Source organism: Pan troglodytes, chromosome 5 (assembly GCF_028858775.2).
Source record: "Pan troglodytes isolate AG18354 chromosome 5, NHGRI_mPanTro3-v2.0_pri, whole genome shotgun sequence".
NCBI lineage: Eukaryota > Metazoa > Chordata > Mammalia > Primates > Hominidae > Pan > Pan troglodytes.
The window spans coordinates 129,597,439-129,620,431 of NC_072403.2; the positions used below are offsets into that span (position 1 = coordinate 129,597,439).

General features: G+C 35.7%; 1 protein-coding gene across 1 annotated transcript in view; it reads left to right on the top strand.

Annotated features, from left to right (window-relative positions):
* Nucleotides 1–12,001, top strand: part of NUS1 (NUS1 dehydrodolichyl diphosphate synthase subunit) — a 34,206-nt gene extending 22,205 nt beyond the window's left edge. The window contains exons 4-5 of the mRNA XM_518713.9: nucleotides 5,789–5,888; nucleotides 9,102–12,001. Coding sequence (XP_518713.1) covers nucleotides 5,789–5,888; nucleotides 9,102–9,192 — 191 coding nt within the window. The 3' untranslated portion in view covers nucleotides 9,193–12,001. The remainder of the gene's footprint in view (nucleotides 1–5,788; nucleotides 5,889–9,101) is intronic.
* The last annotated feature ends 10,992 nt before the right edge of the window (nucleotides 12,002–22,993 follow it).

Consider the following 22,993-nt stretch of genomic DNA (forward strand, 5'->3'; position numbering starts at 1 on the left):
GATCTAATAGATATTTACAGAACATTTTATCAAATGGCTGCAGAATATACATTCTCCTTGTCAGCACATGAAACATTCACAAGAAGAGACCATATGTTGGGCCACAAAACAAGTCTAAAACATTCACAAACATTGAAATAATATCAAGCATCTTCTCTGACCACAATGGAATAAAACTAGAAATCAATAAGAGGAATTTTGGAAACTATACAAACACCTGGAAACTAATCAGTATGCTCCTGGATTACCAGTGCGTCAATGAAAAAATTAAGAAGGAAATTGAAAAATTTACTGAAACAAGTGGTAATAAAAATACAACATACCAAAACCTATGGGATGCAGCAAAGCAGTACTAACAGGGAAGTTTAAAGATCAGAGCAGAAATGAATGAATTTGAAATGAAAAAGTCTATACAAAAGATAAAAAATTTGGTGGTGTTTTAGAAAAGATAAAATTGAGAAATCTTTAGTTAGACCAAGGAAAAAAACCAGAAGACCCAAATAAATAAATCAGAGATGGAAAGGAGATACTGCAACTGATGATACAGAAATTCAAAGGATCATTAGTGGCTGCAATGAGTAACTATATGCCAATAAATTGGAAAATCTAGAAGAAATAGATAAATTCCTAGACCTACAACCCACCAAGATTGAACCATGAAGAAATCCAAATCCTGAAGAGACCAATAATAAGTGATGAGGTTGAAGCTGAAGTAATGAAAAGTCTTAGAGCAGTGGAAAGCTCACGACTTGATGGCTTCATTGCTGGATTCTACCAAACATTTAAAGAAGAACTAATACCAATTCTACTCAAACTATTCTGCACAATAGAAAGGAGGGAATGCTTACAGATTCATTTTGTGAAGCTAGTATTACCATGTTACCCAAACCACACAAAGACACATCAAAAAAAGAAAATTACAAGCCAGTTTCACTGATAAATGCTCATGAAGAAATCCTCCACAAAATAATGGCAAACCAAATTCAACAATATATTAAAAAGATCATGACCAAGTGGGATTTATCCCAGGGATGCAAGGATGGTTGAACATACACAAATCAATGAATATGATATATTGACAGTATGAAAGATAAAAATCATGATCATTTCAATTGATAGTGAAGAAGCATTTGATAAAATTAAACACTTGCATGATAAAAACCCTAAAAAATCTGGGTATAGAAGGAACATACTACAACATAATAAAAGCCATATATGATGGACCGATAGCTACTATCTTTCTGAATGGGGAAAAACTGAAAGCCTTTCCTCCAATAACTGGAACACAAGGATGCCACTTTCACCACTGTTATTTAGCATAGCACTGGCGGTCCTAGCTAGAGCAATTTAGACCAGAAAAAGAAGGAAAAGGCATCCAGATTGGAAAGGAAGAAGTCCTTCTTTGCAGATGATCTGATCTCAAATTTGGAAAGACCTAAAGATTCCACCAGACAACTATTAGAACAGATAAACACATTCAGTAAAGTTGCAGGATACAAAACCAATGTACAAAAATCAGGAGCATTTCTATATGTCAATAGTGAACAATCTGAAAAAGAAACCAAGAAAGTAATCACATTTTAATAGGTACAAATAAAATTAAATATCTAGGAATTAACCAAAGAAGTGAAAGATCTCTACAATGAATACTATGAAACATTGATGAGAGAAATTAAGGAGGACAGCCAAAAAATGTAAGCCTATTTCCTGTTCATGGATTGGAAGAAGAATCAATATTGTTAAAATGTCCATACTACCCAAAGCAATCTGCAGTCAATGCAAAATATCAATGCAGTCTATCAAAATATCAGTGACATTCTTCACAGAACTAGAAAAAACAATCCGAAAATTTATATGGAATCACAAAAAGACCCAGAATAGCCAAAGCTATTCTAAGCAAAAAGAACAAGACTGGAGGAATCACGTTACCTGACTTCCATTTATACTACAGAGCTATACTTATAGTTACCAAAACAGCATGGTACTGGCATAAAAACAGACACAGACTAATGGCAGAGAATAGACTAATCTAGAGACAATCTAGAGACAAATGCATACATCTCCAGTGAACTCATTTTTTGACAAAGGTGCCCAGAACATACAATGGGAAAAACCAGTATCTTCAATAAATGGTACAGGGAAAACTGGATATCCATATGGAAAATAATGAAACTAGAACCCTATCTCTTGCCATATACAAAAATCAAATCAAAATGCATTAAAGACTTTAAGATCTCAAACTAAGCAACTACTACAAGAAAACATTGGGGAAGCTCTCTAGGACATTGAACTGGGCCAAACCCTACAAGCACAGGCAACCAAAGCAAAAATGAACAAATGAGATCACATCAAGTTAAAAAGCTCCTGCACAGCAAAGGAAACAATCAGCAAAGTGAAAAGACAACACAGAGAATGGGAGAAAATATTTGCAAACTACTCATCTGACAAGGGATTAATAACTAGAATACATAAGGAGCTTAAGCAAATCTATAGGAAAAAGATCTGATTTTTTAAATGGGCAAAAGATCTGAATAGATATTTCTCAAAAGAATACATACAGATAGCAAATAGGTATATGCAAAGATGCTCAATATCACTGATCATTGGAGAAATGCAAATTAGACCTACAATAACATATTATCGTAAAATGGCTTTTTTCTAAACAGGTAATAACAGATGCTAACGAGGATGTGGAGAAAGGGAATCCTTGTACACTGTTGATGGGAATGTAATTGGTACAACCAGTGTGAACAGTTTGGAGGTTTCTCTAAAAACTAAACATTGAGCTACCACATGATCCAGTAATCCCACTGCTAGGTATATACCAAAAAGAAAAGAATCTGAACTCCTATGTTTATTGCAGCACTGTTCACAATAGCCAAGATTTGGAAGCAACTGAAGTGTCCATCAGCAGATGAATCGATAAAGAAAATGTACATATGGACCACAGAGTAGTATTCAGCCATAAAAAGAACAAGATCCTGTCATTTGCAGCAACACGGATGAAACTGGAGGCCATTATGTTAAATAAGCCTGTCACAGAAAGACAAACATCACATGTTCTCACCTGTGGGAGCTAAAAATTAAAACAATTGAACTCATGGAGATAGAGAGTAGAAGATGGTTGCTAGAGGCTGGGAAAGATAATGGGGGAGTGAGCCAGCGGGGAAGTGAGGCTGGCTACTGTGTACAAAAAAAAATTGAATAAGATTTTTTTTTTTCAAAGTTGTTGTGTCTATTCAGGGTCCTTTGCATTTTTCTACAAATTTTGGGATTGGCTTTTTAATTTAAAAAAACTCTGCTGGGGTTTTGATATGGATTGAATTGAATCTATAGCTCAATTTGGGGAAAGTTGCCTTCTTAACAATATTGAGTCTTCCAGTTCATGAACATAGTATATTTCTCCATTTATTTGGGTTCTAATTTTCTTTTTTTTTTTTTTTTGAGATGGAGTCTCGCTCTATCGCCCACGCTGGAGTGCAGTGGCGTGATCTCAGCTCACTGCAGACTGTGCCTCCCGGGTTTATGCCATTCTCCTGCCTCAGCCTCCCAAGTAGCTGGGACTACAGGCGCCCGCCACCGCGCCTGGCTAATTTTTTGCATTTTTAGTAGAGATGAGGTTTCACTGTGTTAGCCAGGATGGTCTCGATCTCTTGACCTCGCGATCCACCTGCCTCGGCCTCCCAAAGTGCTGGGATTACAGGCGTGAGCCACCACGCCCGGCCGGGTTCTAATTTTCTTAAATAATATTTTGCAGTTTCGGGGTATAGAATTTCTACTTCTTTTGTTAAATTTACTCCTAGGTATTCTTTTTGATGCTGTTGTTAATGGAATTATGTTCTTAATTTTCAGGTTGTTTGTTAATACTTAGAAATACACTTGTTTCTTAATATTGATTTTATATCCTGCAACCTTCCTAAGATACAAGTTCACCTAACCTAGTAGCTCTTTTTGTAGAGACTTAGGATTTTCTAAATACAGGATCATGTTGTCTATAAATAAAGATTACTCCTGCTGTCTCTGCTCAGGTTATTTTTTTATTTAATTTTTTAGTCTGGCTTATGTCTACACAGCTTAGTGGTAAGCCAATGATTTCCACATTGGTTATGCTTAGATACCTTAAATTTGTAAGGCTTCCATGATTTCTGGTTTTGGAAACTGAATTTAAAGTTGCCACCAGTTCTCAAGTTTCCTTGGCTTTTGATTTTCACTGGACTTTCTTCCTGCCCTGTCCACTACCCTGCTTCCCCTCCTAGTATGTATGTTATTTCCCAGTCGGCCATGGATATGTGAGAGTTTATCTGAGCCCTTATTTCCTGGATCTCACTGTTAAATTTCTTGCCATTGTATTAACTGGGGCTACAACCTCAGGCAAGTAAAGCTGTGGGTTTTCCTATTTGTTCTCTTTTGAATTTCCCACCTTTAACTGTCAAACCATGGATTTCCATTGTTCCTTTTCCTTCTTGCCTACACCCTCCAGTTCCAGAATGAGTCCATATCTTTTGGCAGCAAGTAGCAAATCATCTAATTTTTGCTGTCAGAGCTATACTGGTAAAATGTAAGTTCTCTCCAGTTGATTGGGGTGGGCATTGGGAGCAGTCCCAGGCAAGAAGGCCATAGACCTTTGCCATTCTTACTGAAAGCTCTAGCTTTTTTTTTGTTGTTTTCTTTAAGAATAATTGTCCGCCTTTGGTCAGTATCTAGTGTTCTTGAATGGTTGGTTTTGTCCAGTTTAACACGTTTTTTATAGAGAAGATTTGCCACCCTCTTTACATCACTATTGGTTTGGAGTTCCTTCTTGTCATTTTTTATGGAAGATAATTTATTACTTCTTAGGTAATACAGGAATGTGTGTTCCTCTGCTTGGCCCATTCACTCTACCAGTATGGACTTTTAGAAGGACTTTGTTACGGAAATAATTTTTTCAATAGTACTGCTGGACAGGACTGCCTGATCCAGTTTCCTTATTTGACAAATGAAGGAATTTAGCCCTGGAGAGATTGTATAACAGACAAGTTAGTGGCAGAATTGAGGATATTAACAACTATTGGAACCTTAGTCTCTTGGATTATAGTATCTTTTTTCTGTACTCTTCAAATTTTATTTTTAAGCTATTGAAACACCCTTGTCCTTTTTTTCCCCAAGTCAGGTCTCATATGGAAACCAGTTCATGAAAGAGATAAAAATTGACCTTGTCCTTGTTGAGGCAGATGCTTGGTCTCCTTTTCCTCTCTGAGGCTGCTCTGGCTCTGGGGACCAAGGAAGACATTTGTAATGTATGGCTAGGAGTTGGTCTTTTTGGGTTCATAGCTGTAAAATGAGGTGCATGAGGGAAGGAAGGAGAATAGATACTTTTTAAATTTCCTTTTCATCTCTGAAGTTATTCGATTCTGTGGCCAGAATCAAGCAGTCACACCTTTAGAACTGTAGTACCTTTCCCAGGATTCCAAGAGAACACCTACATTGAGTCTTAAAAGATACATGTGATTTTGGGGGCACCTATTGGGTATAGTGTGGGAGGTGGGTTACCCTTTCTTATCAGGTAATCAATCCAGTTAAACAGACTTTTGAGAAAACTTCCACATTTGGAATGAGCATAGATATTAAAGTATGTATTACAGAGTTGGGGGTGGGGCATGGAGACATACAGATAAAACTTCTGAAGAAAACAGGTAGTTTAAAGAACCAATTTGATTAATACATTTTGCCCTTGATCTGTGTGTTTCTGTGTGTGTGTGTGTGCACATGCAGTGCATGTTAAGTTCATGTGTATTTATTTATTTCCAAGGTTCAAATGGTTGTCCTGATCCTGATTTAGTATTGAAGTTCGGTCCTGTGGACAGCACATTAGGCTTTCTTCCCTGGCACATCAGATTGACTGAGATTGTGTAAGTAATTAAAAGCATACTGACTTTGTTTAGATTCAGCAAGTGTTTCTTGAGTTCAGCACTGTACTAGATCTGGTGGGGATTTCCAAAGAATTATAATACTGGATCCTTTACCTCAGTTATTTCACAGTACCACTGGTAAAATAAAGTCATACATAAATGAGTTAGACACAAGAGAGTGTATAGTTGTGCAGGTGTTTGGTATTGCCACTGATTACCTTAGGATATCAGGAGTGAGAGATAAGGGTGTGGCTTGATCCGCAGATACATAAAATGGGTAGTTTTCTTATTTAGAGAAAAGGCGAGAAGGGGGGAAAAAGAAAACCTGGGGTGTGTTTTAAAGAAATAAGGAACTAGCCACACCAGAGCAGACAGTGTTAGGCAGTAGTATGAGATGAAATCAAATAGTTCAGAGGTGTCAAGGCTCAGAAATCTTTAAATGCCAGCATAGGAATGTGTGTAGTGGTAGGCAGGCAATAGGAAACGTGTTGAGCCTGTGTACTATGTGGGAATGGTGATTTTGGAAGATTTGTTCAGCAGCTTATGCACTAGAGTGGATTGAATTTGGGAAGGGATGAGATTAAAAAGACAAGTGAAGAGGCCATAACTATAATTTAAGGGAGAATACATTGAAGAGAATGAAATTGCTTATTTAGAACAGTTTAGGCAAACTTTTTTTGTAAAGGGCCAGATAGTAAATATTTTAGGCTTTTCAGGCCGTACAGTCACTTGCAACTGCTCCTCTCTATTGCATCTATGCAACTCTGCTGCTATAGCTAAACAACCATGGATGATATGTAAACAAGCATTGTGACCGTGTTCTGATAAAACTTTGTTTACAAAAACAAGTATCAGGCTCCTGGGCTGTATTTGCTGACCCCTAATTTAGAATAAAGGAGAGACATAGTAGCCTTAAAATATATGTAAATGCTGGGTCTTGGAGAATACTACAAATTCTCTCTCTCATGACAGGTATTTACCACGTATAATTGCAGGCATAGCACTTTACTAATTGTGATAAAATTAGAGATGAAATGACTCCTAAGTTTTTAAGCTTAAGTGACTAAGTGATTATGATATTATTGAGAGGAAACCAGAAAGTGAAGGGAATATTCATTTTTGAAGGGAAGATGCAGATGATTTTGAGGCCATAGTCTTATTTGGATGGATACACTTAGTGTAGAACAGATAAAGATGTAGAATTGATGCTTGAGTGAGAAGTCAAGGCTAAAGATGTATGTTTGGGGATCATCATAACCTAGGAAGTAGTTGAACCTGTGAGAATATAGAGTATCTCTCCCAGGTGTATGAAGGGGTCTTTTAAGCTTGTGGGCAGGAGGGACAAAGTATGAAAAAGAGAAGAGAACGTGTAGCATGTTAGAGTTGGAAAGGACTCTAAATCATCTGGTCCCACTTTCTCATTTTATAGATAAGGAAAATAGGGAAGAGAGACATTGTTCAAGCTTGTCACAAAGTGAATTAGAACCCAGATCTCCAGACTCAGAGTTTCTTTATGGTGGGAGTATGTTTCTCTTACCTGGTTTTCTCCAAGGGTTTTCAAGTCATTTCAGGTTGTCTCCAAGTATGGCAGCAGTGATGCTGTGTACAGTTGGGAGTGGTTTGGAGGGAAGAACAGGATTTTGGTTTGAATCTTGACTATGCAGCTCTATAACTTGACTTTGGAAAGTTATTTAAACTCTCTATATTTGTACAAAGGGCATGTTAATGTGGAGTTGAGAATTTAAATCTGATAATGGACAAGATATGAAGCACATAACAGGCTCTTCCTTTGACCTATGTACATGTCTATGATAGCTATATCACATTATACTGAGGTTTGCTTTGTATTTGTGTACCCTCTACGAGACTGAGCACTGTGATGGCAGGGAAAATGTTAATCATAATACAGAGAAGGGAAGGGTGGGGTTCTGACAGAACAGACTGAGAAATAGCAACAGAGCTTCTGAGGCATTGAGGAGTAGTGGCACTATATTTATTGAAGAGTCGTAGGAGATGAGGTTGATTGAAGGGGTAAGATGAGGAAGACTTAGGAAAGTTGAGAGTTTGAGGACATTTGAAGCAAGCTTTAGCAAGAATAATGCATTAAATTTGTTCTTTGAGCATATTATTTCAGAGGTGTGAATAAGACTTAAGGTTGATAGCAGAGATTATTAAGAGATGATGAGGAATTAGAAGTGGATGACTTATTTCAGAATTTCTGGCAGTCTGAGGAAGGATAAAGAAAAGTATAGCTAAAGACAGGCAGGAGTCCTTTCAAGGTAGGTTTGTTCACTTTTTTTGTGGTGCATGTGACTGTAGGACTCTGACTGTGACTCTTCTATTCTGACCAGGTGTTTGACCCTGATACTATTTGGAATTCCCACATTATAAAGCTACATAAATTACAGATGTTTTTCATGTTACTTACTTAAAATTAATAGTTACTTCTAATACATAAAAGGGAACCCTCTGATTGTGTATTCAGTCTATCTTTAAAGTGCTTATTTTCACACTGTAATTGCCCTTGAGTAATTGGAAATGGTGGAGATAAGTGTTGATTTCTAGGTTGCTCACAACATGGCTACAATATTTCATCATGTTTGGATGCTGTGTGGCTCTGCCCAACATTAAGCATGGCTTTCCTAAACTACGTAATATTGGCTTTACTCTGACCAAGGAGAAATTCTTTAATGGATTTAAATGAGATCCTTTATACATAGATCTCTAGCTTTGCATTAATCTGAGCTTACGCTTTAACAAGTTATGAATCTCTCATTACTAGTTGCTTTTCTTGTGGAAAAAGAAGCATATTAATTTTTAAGTTGATGATGACATTGTGTGTCCTTGTCATCTCATTGTCCACAATGAGCTGAACAATCTTAGTAGAATTGTTTGGCATATTCTGCTTATAATTTACCCTCAGAGCAGAGGGAATAGCTATCTTCAATGAACACTCGTCAATAAACAGTGAGTGCCACTACCGCTCGGTGCTTCAGAGGCTCTCTGCTATTTCCCAGTCAGTTCTGTCAGGGCCCCACCCTTTCAGTCTACATATTATGATTAAGACATTTTCCGTGCCTGTCATGGTGCTGTCTGGTGGAGGATAATTTAGTGTATTCTATTCTTAACTTCTTTTTGGTCCTTATCTTCTGGTTCCCCCCTACATTACAGTGTATATCTAATTGCTTTTCTCCCCCCGTGTTTTCTTTTCAGCTCTTTGCCTTCCCACCTAAACATCAGTTATGAGGACTTTTTCTCTGCCCTTCGTCAATATGCAGCCTGTGAACAGCGTCTGGGAAAGTAGTGGTCATTGGTTGCATAATTTGATTTGAGGCTTGTGGAGGAAAGGACCCAAGTGACTCTGATGTTTACAAAGCACCTATGAAACCCTGTACACACCTAGTTCATAATCCTCATAATTTATCAACAAACACAAAAAAGTGTCTTACTTGAGAGTGAGTGTGTGTGTGTGCGTGTGCACGTGCACACATGTGCACGTTTGTATGTATGGAAATAAACTTATAAATGGGGACGTATTGGAGAAGGAAATACATAGACCTACAACTTTGAGCAAATAGCAGTGATGTTTTAGGAACTGAAATGTCACACTTAAAGTCTTCAGCCCAGCTACTTCCCTATTTTTGTGGGGAGAAGAGGGCCTGATTAGAACTGTTCTGGTTGTGTTTGGCGGGAGGGGAATAATTTTTGTTCAGTCCTTCTTAGTGACCAAACTTTAATTTTTAAGAATAATATATTGACTTACTGAACTGAAGCATTCTGAGTTGAAAGGAGCTCCAGAGGAGTGGAGTTCTGTGTTGCTCACATGTTAAAATCTTGCTCACCTTCAGAGCAGAGGGAATACCTATCTTCAGATATCCGTCCATTTTCATCTCTTAATTGTAGTCAAAAGTATGACTTGAGAGTGTTGCTCTGGTATTCTGGGTTCTGAAGTCTGGTATTCTGGTATTCTGGGTTCAAAAGTATGACTTGAGAATGTTGCTCTGGTATTCTGAGAGTTGCTCTGTATTCTGGGTTCTGAAGATTATTTGAAAAATAACTCCTACTACATTGAAATGCAGACTTTTAAAAATTTAAACATTGGATTAGGCAGTCAAAAAAACCAAGCAAGCATAAAAGGTCAATAAGTTGTAATCTTGATAGTAAAGGTGGAAAACTTATTATAAATGGAAAGAAAGTTTTGATTTCCTTTTTTGTTTGACGGGCAGTATGCCATATTATACCCAAAGTTCTTTTAAAAAATATTTCCATCAACTATTTTTATTTAAAATAAACATTTGAGGGAAGTTACCAAGGCAGCTTTTTTCCTCAAAAGTAACCTGTTCCTCTTTGGAATAGCACATTTTAGGGGCATGGTTAATACCTGAGATTTTTACTCAGTAAATCCTGATGGTTACTGTGTGTAAAATATCTTTAAGTAGGATTGAAGGCCTCTGTGGGGGAATAAAATATTACCAAAGTCTATAAAAATAAATTTTACATGTTCTCTTTTATGACAGAGAGCAGCACTGGTTCTGTTATTTTTAAAATGAATAATTGATTTCTTGATAGGTGTTTAATATTTCTTCCCTCACTGCTGATTCTTAGATAGAAACCATTCTTTATATTTGATAGACTGTTTTCAGAAAACCCTTATCAACAAGTGTACAATACTTATCTAAAACTATACATTTAGAATGGAGCAGTTTAATACTAGATCTCAGAAGTTTTGAAAAATAGCAAAGAAGACTGGATTTGGAAAGCACGGTCTACAATTGGTTGTTAAATTCTGAAGCTATGAAGAATAAATGTTTCAACTTTGGATTATGAAACCCCATTTATGATTTTTAAAATACACTTGAAATAAAAATGATTAAACTAAATTTTGGTCCAGTGACATTACTTTGCACTGCATAATCCATTATACGTTGTATGACTTTTTTTTTGTTTTAATTTATTACTGAGAGTTTTGTGTGAAGCTACAGCATATCTAATCAGAGAATTTCTGATTCCTTATACTGTGATTATATTATATTGAGGCATTTGTAGTGCAGCTGAAGACTGAATTTATGCCTTTTGTAAACATGATAGGTATAAATGTCTTATAAACATTCTGGAGTATGTATAGCTTTAATGAATGAAATTTAATGGACCTGATTAAAATGAAGGGATTTAATCGTTGTTAAAGTTAAGTTAGTCAAATAAATTACCTACTGGAATATAGCCCAAGCCAGTAAAGGTTTAATATTTGCATTTTCATGCTTTTATTTTCTCCTTCCATTCATAAGTATATACTTGAAAGTACATCTGTAGCCTATGATTTGAGTCTCTTGAAGTTCTAGGAAGAGGCAAACTACAAACTACTAGGATTCTGATTTCAGATGTAGTCATTCCAGAGCCTTCTCTTTATGAGTTCACCTGCTAGTACAATCTCCACAACTTGAATGGCATTGGTTGTTCTATAATTCCTGCCAAAAGCATCACAAGTTGTACATCATCAGGGCTCCCTTTGCACTCCCAAGAAGAACTGGTAATTTTAAACAAAAGTATGTGTCTTTATTTGTATTGGAAAATACTGTCTTTAAATTGTTTCTTGTTGACACTCCCCACAATGGAAAAATTACCGAATTAAACCTGTTTTATGGATGGCAGCTTGGAGCATAGCAAGAAGTTGGAGGATTTGAATTCCATTCCCAGTTCTCATTGTGTTTTGTTTCTTAAAACTATAATAATTGGTTACTGTTATAAAGTTTAAAAGGTGGTTTTAATGTGAATAGCAAATTCTGGTATATCGTGACTAACGCTTAAGAATGCCTGTCTTTGAGAGGAAGGTGTTATAATATTAATGAACAGTGCCAAATACACTGTGCATATCTACAATTTAATCTTTGAATGTATGTTACGGATTAGCTCCCTCCTCCTGTGTGATGGTACCATGCATAGAGTCAATCAAATCCTTGTGATGTTTTGTATGGACTTTGACAACATGTAAATAATGTGTAAAGCCAGTTTTTATGATTAAGGAATCAAATTTATTGAATTTTATTATTGAAAGTTGAAACTTAACATGTATGAACAAAAACCAATAAAAGAATATACTCTTTTCATTGACTATAGTATTATGTGAATGCTACATTTATTCTGAACACTTAGGGGCTGCAAAAATGTAATAAGAAATGCATATGACTAGATAGCAATACTGTTTTTTTTAGATGGTATGCTCTTGATTGAAATATATTCTCACTTTTACCAGGTTAAACATTTGGAATCTTATAATGTTACTTGCTTTTTGATAGATAATAGTGAAATAAATTCAGCTTTGCCATTGCTAGAGTTGTCAAAATTCCACAGTAATTAAAATTTGAATTTTTACCGAATATGAAATTTCCAAATTAAAAACGTATATGTGTACTCTTTTAAAAAGGAATTTGATAGTTCTTGTCAAATGAGAAAATTTAAAGGTAAGAGTTATGGTTTGTCTTATGCTGCATAGACTATTCACCTCCTAACTTGAAGGTCTAATCATAAGACAATTGTTTTTCTGTGCATAGTTTTCATCTAAAATTAAGTTTACCAAAGGTAAATAACTGCTTACTAGGAACTTCCTTTAGCAAAAATTACTATAAAGTTCAGGACAGTTTGAAATAAAACCCAGGAAACAAGATTAATGTGAGCAGTTCTCCAAGATCCTAACTGGTGGGACATAAACTATGATGCAATGGGTAGGAAAAGGTAGTGCAAAAAGAATTTCTTAAGGTTTAAAAAATACGCTTTTCATTATAGGAAGAAGATTCAGAGAAACAAAGGAATGTAACCTTATTGATTACATTTTTGGTGATCACCGAGAATTTTTTGTACTATATTTTAAAAAATGTATTCTACTGTAACAAGTTAATAAAGAGATTTTTAAAAAAACTATAAACTAGAAATTGAGAGTCTTGCATTCTCTTTTGTATTTGATTATTGTGTCTGGATATAAATTACAATAGCACATGAAAATAAAATGTTTTAAAAAATTATAGTCCACATTCAGTTATTCTTAATATTTAATGTTGGCCCAAATTCTTCAAATAATTTTATGCTCATCTCTCCCTCATCTAGTGATTCAAGGACTGTTAAGTGAATTTTAGCATGACGTATCCAGATGATTGCAACAAATAAAATGTACTCTGAGGTCAAACTATTAGCAATATCTGCTATTGACTGTTCATAGTCCCCTTCATTAGTATTAGTAATTTAAGTTGCTGTTACAAGGACAAGAAAAACATCTGGCTTGGAAAAGGCAATCCTGGAAAAAAAGAAAAATTCAGAATATGGATAAATGCTAACAGCATAGTTCTGTCCTTGTATAGAGTAATGTTTCCATTCCGATAAAGATTTATTTCAATTGCTATATCTTATGGATTTGGTTCTATGAGTGCTTTATTTTAATAAATGTGTATTTTTCAGTGTTAATTTATCAGTAACAGCTATACTTAATAAGTGCCTTAAATTTCTTTCTTCTTTTTTTTAGAGATGAGATCTCACTGTATTGCCCAGGCTAGGCTTGAATTCGGTCTCAAGCGATCGTCCCACTTCAGCTTCATGAGTAGCTGGCCTGACAGGTTGTGTGCCACCACGCCAGGCAAATTTTTTATTTTACATGAAATAGAAGTAGATATAGGTAATGATAATAGTAAGCAACTGTTGTCACCATGTATTTTACTTAGATTTCAGACAATTAGAAAATGGGACATTCAGAAAAATGTGGAAGCTACTTACCTGGGGGTGTTTGACATGGCATTCATTTTTCTAGTGCAGTGGTTCTCACCTGGAGTGATTTTGCCCCCCAGTGGACATTTGACAACTGGAGACATTTTTGTCACAACTCAGGAGGTATACTAGTGGTATCAAGTGGGATGAGGCCAAGGATGCTGCTAAACATGCTGCAATACACAGGACAGCCCTTGGATCAAAGAATTAGCCTCAAATGTCAGTAGTGCCAAGTCTCAGAATCTTTGGTCTAGTGTGATTTCTATAATTTTGTCACTTAATTTGTGGGAAGGTGGGGTGGTACTGGATGTTGCCTAAAATTTATCCTATAGGTTAATTTTTTAAAACATCAGATTTATTTAGAATTCATTCTAGATCCTAAATTATATGTGCATATTTTAATTGTATGAAATTATATATTAACATTTGCCCACTCATTAATTATATTCATTATGTTCACATTTATCTTTGACATTTGACTACCAGTTTTCCAAAGTCTGTTGGTTTGTTATCTTAAGTTTATTTGAAAGAAAATGTGTTCTTTGACAGATAGTAATGTTTTATCCATATACAAAGTTATGAGAAATCTCATGCTTCAGATAACCCATTGTATAAACATTAAATTAGCGGTTTCTCCCATTCATTCTGTAGGTAATTGTGATTTCCACAGTTTAATGAGACAGGGTCTCACTCTGTCACCCAGGCTGGAGTGCAGTGGTGCAATCTCTGACCCCCAGGCTCCCACCTCAGCCTCCTGAGTAGCTGGGACCACAGGTGCACATTATCGGGGGAACCCGCCCCTGATAATTCTTCGTGGGTTCTTTTCTATTTTCCCTAAGTGCTGGCTGGTCTGAGAAATAAAGGGAAAGAGTACAAAAGAGAGAAATTTTAAAGCTGGGTGTCCAGGGGAGACATCACATGTTGACAGGTTCTGTGATGCCCCCCAAGCCGCAAAACCAGCAAGTTTATTAGTGATTTTCAAAAGGGGAGGGAGTGTACGAATAGGGTGTGGGTCACAGAGGTTACCATGCTTCACAAGGTAATAAAATATCACAAGGCAAATAGAGGCAGGGTGAGATCACAGGACTAGGGTGAAATTAAAATTGCTAATGAAGTTTTGGGCACCCATTGTCATTGATAACATCAGGAGACAGGGTTTGAGAGTAGACAACCGATCTGACCAAAATTTATTAGGCGGGAATTTCCTCATCCTAATAAGCCTGGATACGCTATGGGAGACTGGGGCTTATTTCATCCCTTATCTACAACTGTAAAAGACACGTCCCTAGAGTGGCCATTTTAGAGGCCTATCCATAGGAACGCATTCTCTTTCTCAGGGATGTTCCTTGCTGAGATAAAGAATTCAGCAATATTTCTCCTATTTGCTTTTGAAAGAAGAGAAATATGGCTCTGTTCCGCCTGGCTCTCAGGCAGCCAGACCTAATGGTTATCTCCCTTGTTCCCTGAACATGGCTGTTATCCTGTTCTTTTTTCAAGGTGCCCAGATTTCATATTGTTTAAACAATTTGTGCAGTTAATGCAATCACCACAGGGTCCTGAGGTGACAAACACCCTCAGCTTACGAAGATGACAGGATTAAGAGATTAAAGACAGGCACAGGAAATCACAACGGTATTGATTGGGGAAGTGATAAATGTCCGTGAAATCTTCACAATTTATGTTCAGAGATTGCAGTAAAGATAGGCGTAAGAAATTATAAAATATTAATTTGGGGAACTAATAAATGTCCATGAAATCTTCACAACTGATGTTCTTCTGCCATGGCTTCAGCCAGTCCCTCCATTCGGGGTCCCTGACTTCCCGCAAGACAACACCATGCCTGGCTTTTTTTTTTTTTTTTTTTTTTGTGGTTTTGGAAGAGACAGGGTCTCGCCATGTTGCCCAGGCTGGTCTCAAACTCTTGAGCTCAAGCAATCTGCCTGCCTCAGCTTCCCAAAGTGTTGGGATTACTAGGCGTGAGTCACTGCGCCAGGCCAAAAAAATGATCTTTAAAATGTGTGTTTGTAACACAACTATGGCTTGTTTTTGAGGTCACATCTCCAAGAACAGACTAAATCACTGTTAAATTTCTTTACCTATTGTTTTTAAATAATTCATCTGGTGGTCTTTTTTTAGCCTTCTGAAAGCACAACATTGAGGTGGTTTCAACCTTCTGTGATTTCCACAAATAAGTAATTAGAGTGTTTTTTATAAAGGAATTTTGCTTGCCCTGGAGATCAATGACTTTTCTAGGGGATAATAAGAGGGAAATAAACCTGCTATTGTTCAGGTACATATGAGATGTAAATGTATATGAGAAACTAGTCCTCATAACTGTCATTGACTGGAGTGTGCAGGGCACACCAAATGTAAAGAATCCAGGAGATTAATAGGAAAGTACAGAAAATCTCCAGGCAAATTATTTCATTAAATATTAATTTATGAGTTACTTGGAAGCTGAAAGCTATCTATACATGAGTATGCAGAATATCAAATTGGTTGCAAATCCAAACTCTATCAGATGTACTGTAAGGTATCAGATGCCTATTAGATGTTAAGACCAGCTACAATGCTCATAGCATATCAGTTGGTGATGCCTTTAATTATTTTAAAGGAAATAATCAGTTTCCCTATTGCCTACTCTTCTGAGCACTGGAAGAAAAAAAGCAAAGTTAACAAAATGAGCCTGTGTGCTTCAGAATTTGGATTTTTGTCAATTAAAAGGAGAAATAAGTATTACACATAAAACAGCACTACTTAGTTTCTAAACTGGTGATTATGTCCAAGAATTCTCTATTTTAAAAAAATCTAATGTCCAAAAAGATGAACTTAGCTCTTGGTAGTTAAGCATGCTGCAAGGAGGCCTTCTCTAACTCGTGTCAACGTCATTTTTTCCTACCCCCAAATTCCCTGCCCTGTGTGAAGAAAAAAAAAAGTTTATTCCTTTTACTCCTTATCACAAGTAATAAGTAAGTTTACTCCTTATCACAAGCAAGCCTCACATTGTACCTGTGATACCATTTCTTCCTCTTTTCAGGATTTTTTTTTTCCCTTCCAGTCTCTGTGCTATATTCTTCCCCTCAGCTACAGGTATTTTAGGTTTTTAACCTTTCTAATTCTTCGAGTCATGGCATCTCTCCTTTTCCTGCCGCTGTTAAACGTCTTGAAAGCCTTTACCTATCTCCTTGTTTCCTCAAAATTCCTGATCCTCTTACCCTGCTCCCATATTACTTATCACTTTCTAACATATATTTTATTTACTTATTAAGCTTAATTTTTAATAGCCTGCCTCTTACTAGAATGTGAGCTCAAAGTCAGGGCAGGAATTAAAAAAAAATTGATTGAATTGACACATAAAACTTAGGTATTTGTATTGAATACAACATGATGTTTTGATACATGTGTACATGTAGAATGGCAAATTGAGCTAACTAATGTGCATTAACTCACTTTTTTTGTGATAAGAACATTTATAATCTATTCTCAGTGATTTTCAAGATGACAATACATTCTTATGAACTATAGTCACCATGTTGTACAATAGATCTTATAAACCTATTTGTCCTGTTTAACTGAAATTTTGTATTCTTTGGCCAACAGCTCCCTAATTGCCTCCACCCACTTCCCCACACCCAGCCCCCGATAACTACTGTTCTACTCTCTACTTCTTATGAGTTCAACTTTTTTAGATTCGACATGTAAGTGAGATCATTTGGTATTTGTCTTTCTTTGCTTGGCTGGTTTCTTTTAACATGATGTCCTTTAGGTTGATCCATGTTGTTCCAAATACCGGGATTTTTGTCTTTTTAAAGGCAGGATGGTATTGCATTATGTATATATACGACATTTTCTTTATCTGTTCATCCATTGAACACTTAGATTGATTCCATATCTTGGCTATTGTGAATAATGCCGCAATTAACATGGGAATGCATATATCTCTGACATACTGATTTCATTTCATTTGGATAAATACCCAGCAGTGGGATTGCTGGATCATGGTAGTTATATTTTTAATTTTTTGTTTTTGGAGACAGAATCTCACTCTGTTGCCCAGGCTGGAGTGCAGTGGCATGATCTCAGCTCACTGCAACCTCTGCCTCCTGGGTTCAAGCAATTCTCCTGCTTCAGCCTTCCAAGTAGCTGGGATTACAGGCACCCACCACCATGCCTGGCTAATTTTTTGTAGAGATGGGGTTTTGAAATGTTGGCCAGGCTGGTCTTGAACTCCTGACCTTGGCCTCCCAAAATGCTGGGATTACAGGTGTGAGCCACCATGCCCAGCCCTATTTTTAATTTTTTAAGGAACCCTCACTGTTTTCTATACTAATTTACCTTCCCTCAACAGTGTAAAAAAATTCTGTTTTCTCCACATCCCCCTCCCAACACTTTTATTTTTTTTGATACGAACCATTCTAACAGGTGTGAGGTGGTATCTCATCGTGATTGTAATTTGCATTTCCCTGATGACTAGTGATGTTGACCATTTTTTCATGTACCTGTTGGCCATTTGTATGTCTTTTAAGAAATATCTATTCAGGTCTTTTGCCCACTTAAAATCCAGTTATTTGTTTTCTTGCTATTGAGATATTTGAGTTCTTTATATATTCTGGATATTAACCATTTATTAGATATATGGTTTGCAGATATTTTCTCCCATTTCATAGGTTGTCTCTTCAACTCTTGATTCTATGGCTGTGCAGAAGCTTTTTAGTTTGATGTAATCTTATTTGTTTTTGCTTTTGTTGCCTATGCTTTTGGAATCATATATAAAAAAATCATTGCCCAAACGAATGCCATGAAGAGCTTTTCCCTTATGTTTTTCTCTTAATAGTTTTACAGTTTCAGGTCTTATGTTTAAGTCTTCAATCCATTTTGAATTGATTTTTGTATATGGTGGGAGATGAGGGTCTAATACTGTACATGTGGATATCCAGTTTTCCCAGCACCATTTATTAAAGATTGTTCCTTCTCCATTGTGTGTCCTTGACACTTTTTTCTAAAATTAACCAACCATAAGTGTATGGATTTATTTCTGGGCTCTTTGTTCTGTTCCATTGGCCTATGTGTCTGTTTTTATGCTGGTACCATGCTGTTTTGATCACTATATATAACTTTGTAGTATATTTTGAAGTTGGTAATGTTATGTCTCCAACTTTGTTCTTTTTGCTCAAAATTGCATTGGCTTTTCACAGTCTTTGTGGTTCTATATGGATTTCAGGATTTTTTTTCTATTTCTGTGAAAAATGTCATTGCATTGAATCTGTAGATCACTGGGTAGTGTGGACATTTTAACAATATTAGTTCTTCCAATTCATGAACATGGGATAGCTTTTAGTTTATTTGTGTCATCTTCAATTTCTTTTATCAGTGTTGTATAGTTTTCACTTTACAGGTTGCCTCACCTCTTTGGTTAAATTTCTTCCTAAGTATTTTTTTTTAGTATTGTAAATGGGATTTTTTTTTAATTAAAATTTTGCATTGGTGTTCTTAAGTGAGGTAGGTCTAAAATTTTCTGTCCTTTGCAGTATAATTCAGGTTTGGAGTCAATGTTATGTTTTCTTTATAAAAATTAATGGAAAGTTTTTTCCTCTTTTGGAAGTGTTTAAATAGCATTGGGAGTATTTGGTTCTTGAAGATTTGGTAGAATTCCCCTCTGAAACCATCTAGGGCCGGTGCTAGTTAGGTTAGTTTTTGATAAGTTTTTACGTTTCAATTTTTACTTTCTATCTTGTCAGATTTGATAGATATTTTCTGAGGAAATATCTGTTTCATCTAGGTTTTCAAATTTATTTGGAAAGATATGTATTAAGCAGTCTCTCATTTTTTAAAATATAGCATTTGTGTCAAAGTCATTTTTCCCTCTTTATTTCCTGTTTTGTGTATTTGTGTTCTTCCTGTCATCTCTTCCCTCCCCACTTTGACTGGTTAACTAGTGACCATTTATTTTGTTGATGAATGTTTTAAGAGTCAGATTATTTAGTCTGTTGTTTCATTTCTAAATAATTATTTGTACCTTGTCTTTATTGCATTTCATCTTTCAGCTGTTACTATTTTTATAGCTTTTGAAATGAGTATTGAATTTAGTACATTGATTCTTTAATTTTTATTGATATAAGTATATACTCTAAATTTTCCACTATTCACTGCCTTAATTTTATACTATACATTCTAATATATTATGTTTTAATTATGATTTTTTAAAAAGAAATTTGGCAATTTTTTTTCACTCTGATCTGAGCTGTTTGTTTAATGGATAATTGTTTTTTTTTTAATTTCCAGGGTGAAATGACATTTTTGGTTTTAAACAATTTCTAACTTTTAGTTTTACTATATTGTGACTGAAGAATGTTGGTTGTATTCTATTTTTGAATTTTTGTGATATATAGTACATTTATTCGAATGTTTCACATTGTTTGACAGAAAGATAAGATTCTCTAGCATCAGGGTATATTTTGGATATATATAATATTGACATTATTGGTTCTGTTTTTAGGCCTTTTATATACTTAATGTATACTTTTTTCACTTGTCTTGGACTGATAGTGATCTCTTAGTATATTTCTGTTCATTTCTTCTTGCATCTTCTGTAGTTTCTGCTTTATGAAGGTGGCTGCTGTTATTTGGTATGTAGATATTCAAAATGATTATATCTTCATTATGATTATATCTTAATTATGGTTATAATACTATAAAGTATCTTTATTTGTCTTGTTTACTGCTTTGAGTCCTGAATTCTACTTTATCAGATATAAAGCTCACAACCTTGCTTTACTTTTTTTTGCAATTGCCTACTCTACTTTTCCTATTCCTTTACTTTTTGGCCTTTTTTGGAAACAAGGCAATGGGTTAGGCCTGTCTACATTTATTGATACAACTTACTGGTGAGTCTGTGCAGTAGAGAAAGTCAGCCTGAGACTTCCAAATTCATGTTAGAGCTACCACTTATTACAAATCTCTAGCAATGCTAAATATTTTACTTTGTAAACACATTTTACAATACTGATGATCTTGTCTAACCTTCATTTTCTTAAATTTCATAAGTAAGAAATATTTGCCAGCTTTATCAAAAGAATATGACCACCCCAAGTTAATATTTTTAAAAATGTAGTTTTAAAATTGCTTAAGAGAAAATACATTTTTGAATAGGAATATTATGCTTTTATTATACAAGCAAGCTCAAATGGTCAGGCAGTACATTGATCAAGTCTGCTAGAACAGCATTCACTGGGAGAAAACTACCAAAGACAAGTAATATCCAGGGGATGCCATTGTCCATCCCCTCTAGAAAATGCATAGAGATTTTAGCAGGGATTGGTATTCTATTCAGAAAGAATACTTAGATTGTTGGCCTTCTAACCTGCATGACTAGGAAGGCACTGGCATCCTGCTGGTTGATCAGGGACTAGGGGGATCCTGGCCCTATCCTAATAGCTCAGGCTTTGTGATTAGGGTGTGTGTGTGAAGGGATGGGGGTTGTTTTTTTTCCTCCCTTGTTGTAATCAGGGGCCTGGTTCCAAGTGATGTGGCAATCTGGTAGTAGGATTCACCTGCCTCTTTCCTGGCATGACCAAGACACTGAAGTCCAAGATTTGGGGTTAACTGAGAATGATTGCCTTAAGTGCTAGGCATAGTCAGTTTCTATGTAGCTTTGCAAATTCCAACTCCCTCTCTGGGAAACTAGACTCAGGCAAGTTAATAATTAACTTTGAATTTCTATTACAGAAACATCATTATGTTAGTTAATTTTTTATCTCAGAAGCAATTTATGTTTATATAAAGTACCTTACATTTTTGATATGGTTTCCATCAGTAGGTAACTGTATCATGATTTCAGTCTGGTCAGTTGTGAGAAAGTTATTTTTGATTTTGTCATTTAAATTTGGATGTTGTTACTATGGGAAAATGGAAAAGTACAACTTCTCTTTAAAAAGTAGTAAGTGGTTTGGATATGAAGGTTGCTTCCCTTGAGGGGAAAATATGTTAGTGCAAATAATTTTCTGCACACGACATGCTTCTACAAAGTTGTTACACGTCGTTTTTATTGTACTTCAATTTTTCTAACATGGCAGCAGGTAAAGCATTTTTAATATATCATTAAGCTATAAACTGATTCACAATAGGAAATAAGACAGGAATAAACTTTAGTTGGGGTCTGGGATGGATGGATTTTTAACTCAGTTTTTCATATATTTGAAAGTAAAATATAGATAACTGAAGAAAGAGAAACATTGATTTATACTCTTTCTATGTTTTATGCCTCCTAAGTTTTCAATAATTTGTAGTATTCTAGTAAAGGAACACCTATATAGCATACTTCATATTGAAAAAGCCAGGATTCTATATTTCATCCATGTAGTATATATTTTATTCTACTTACATAAAATTTATATAGTTTTTTGAATTTTAAATATTTGATATGGATTTTATATTTTTTTGGACAGGTAAAAACATCAAATATGTTTGGTATTTTCATTGGCATTTCCTTTTTCTTTTTTTATTGCACCATTTTCCACACCCATAACAATGACATGCTTTTGGTGGATGCTTGACGAATATTAGATAAATAAATGACTGCAGTATGTCCTCCCTGAGGCAACCTTAATCCTTATTTGAATGTGTCTGCTGGAATCAAATTTGTGATCTCCTAGAAAGAATGAATTCTCTGCAATTCGGCATGACGTGATGTAACTGTTAATTTTATATGTCAACTTGACTGGGCCACAGGGTGCCCAGATACATGGTCAAATGTTATCCTGGGTGTGTCTGTGAGGGTGTCTTTGGAAGATGAACATTTGAATGGGCAGACTGAGAAAGCAGACTGACCTTCCTAATGTTCATGGGTCTCATCCAGTCAGCTGAAAGTCATAGAGTAAAAAGGCTGATCCTCCAGGTGAGTAAGAGGGAGCTCCTCCTGCTTGACTACCTTGATCTGGGACACTGGTTTTTTTTCTGCCTTGAACTTGAACTGAAACATTGGCTCTTCCTGGGTCTTAAGGCTGCAGGCCTTCAGACTGGAATTTACACCATTGCTCTCCTGTCTCCAGCTTGCCAACAGCAGATCTTAAGACTCCATAATCATTTGAACAAATTCCTTATTATCAATCAGTCTCTTTCCCTCAGCCATCCCCCACAGCCTATTCATTTTGTTTCTTTGGAAAACCCTGGAAATACCTGGCTACCATTCTGTTTTCAAAAATAATTAAAAGTATTGATGCTCATCATTTCCTTGAAACTAATTTCTCTTTAAACCAGTCTTATTTTACTGGGTACTTTAGTAATATACAGGAATAGATTATGATGGTTTAGTAGGTTCAGTAATGGCCATCCAGACATCAAGTCCTAATCCCTAGAAT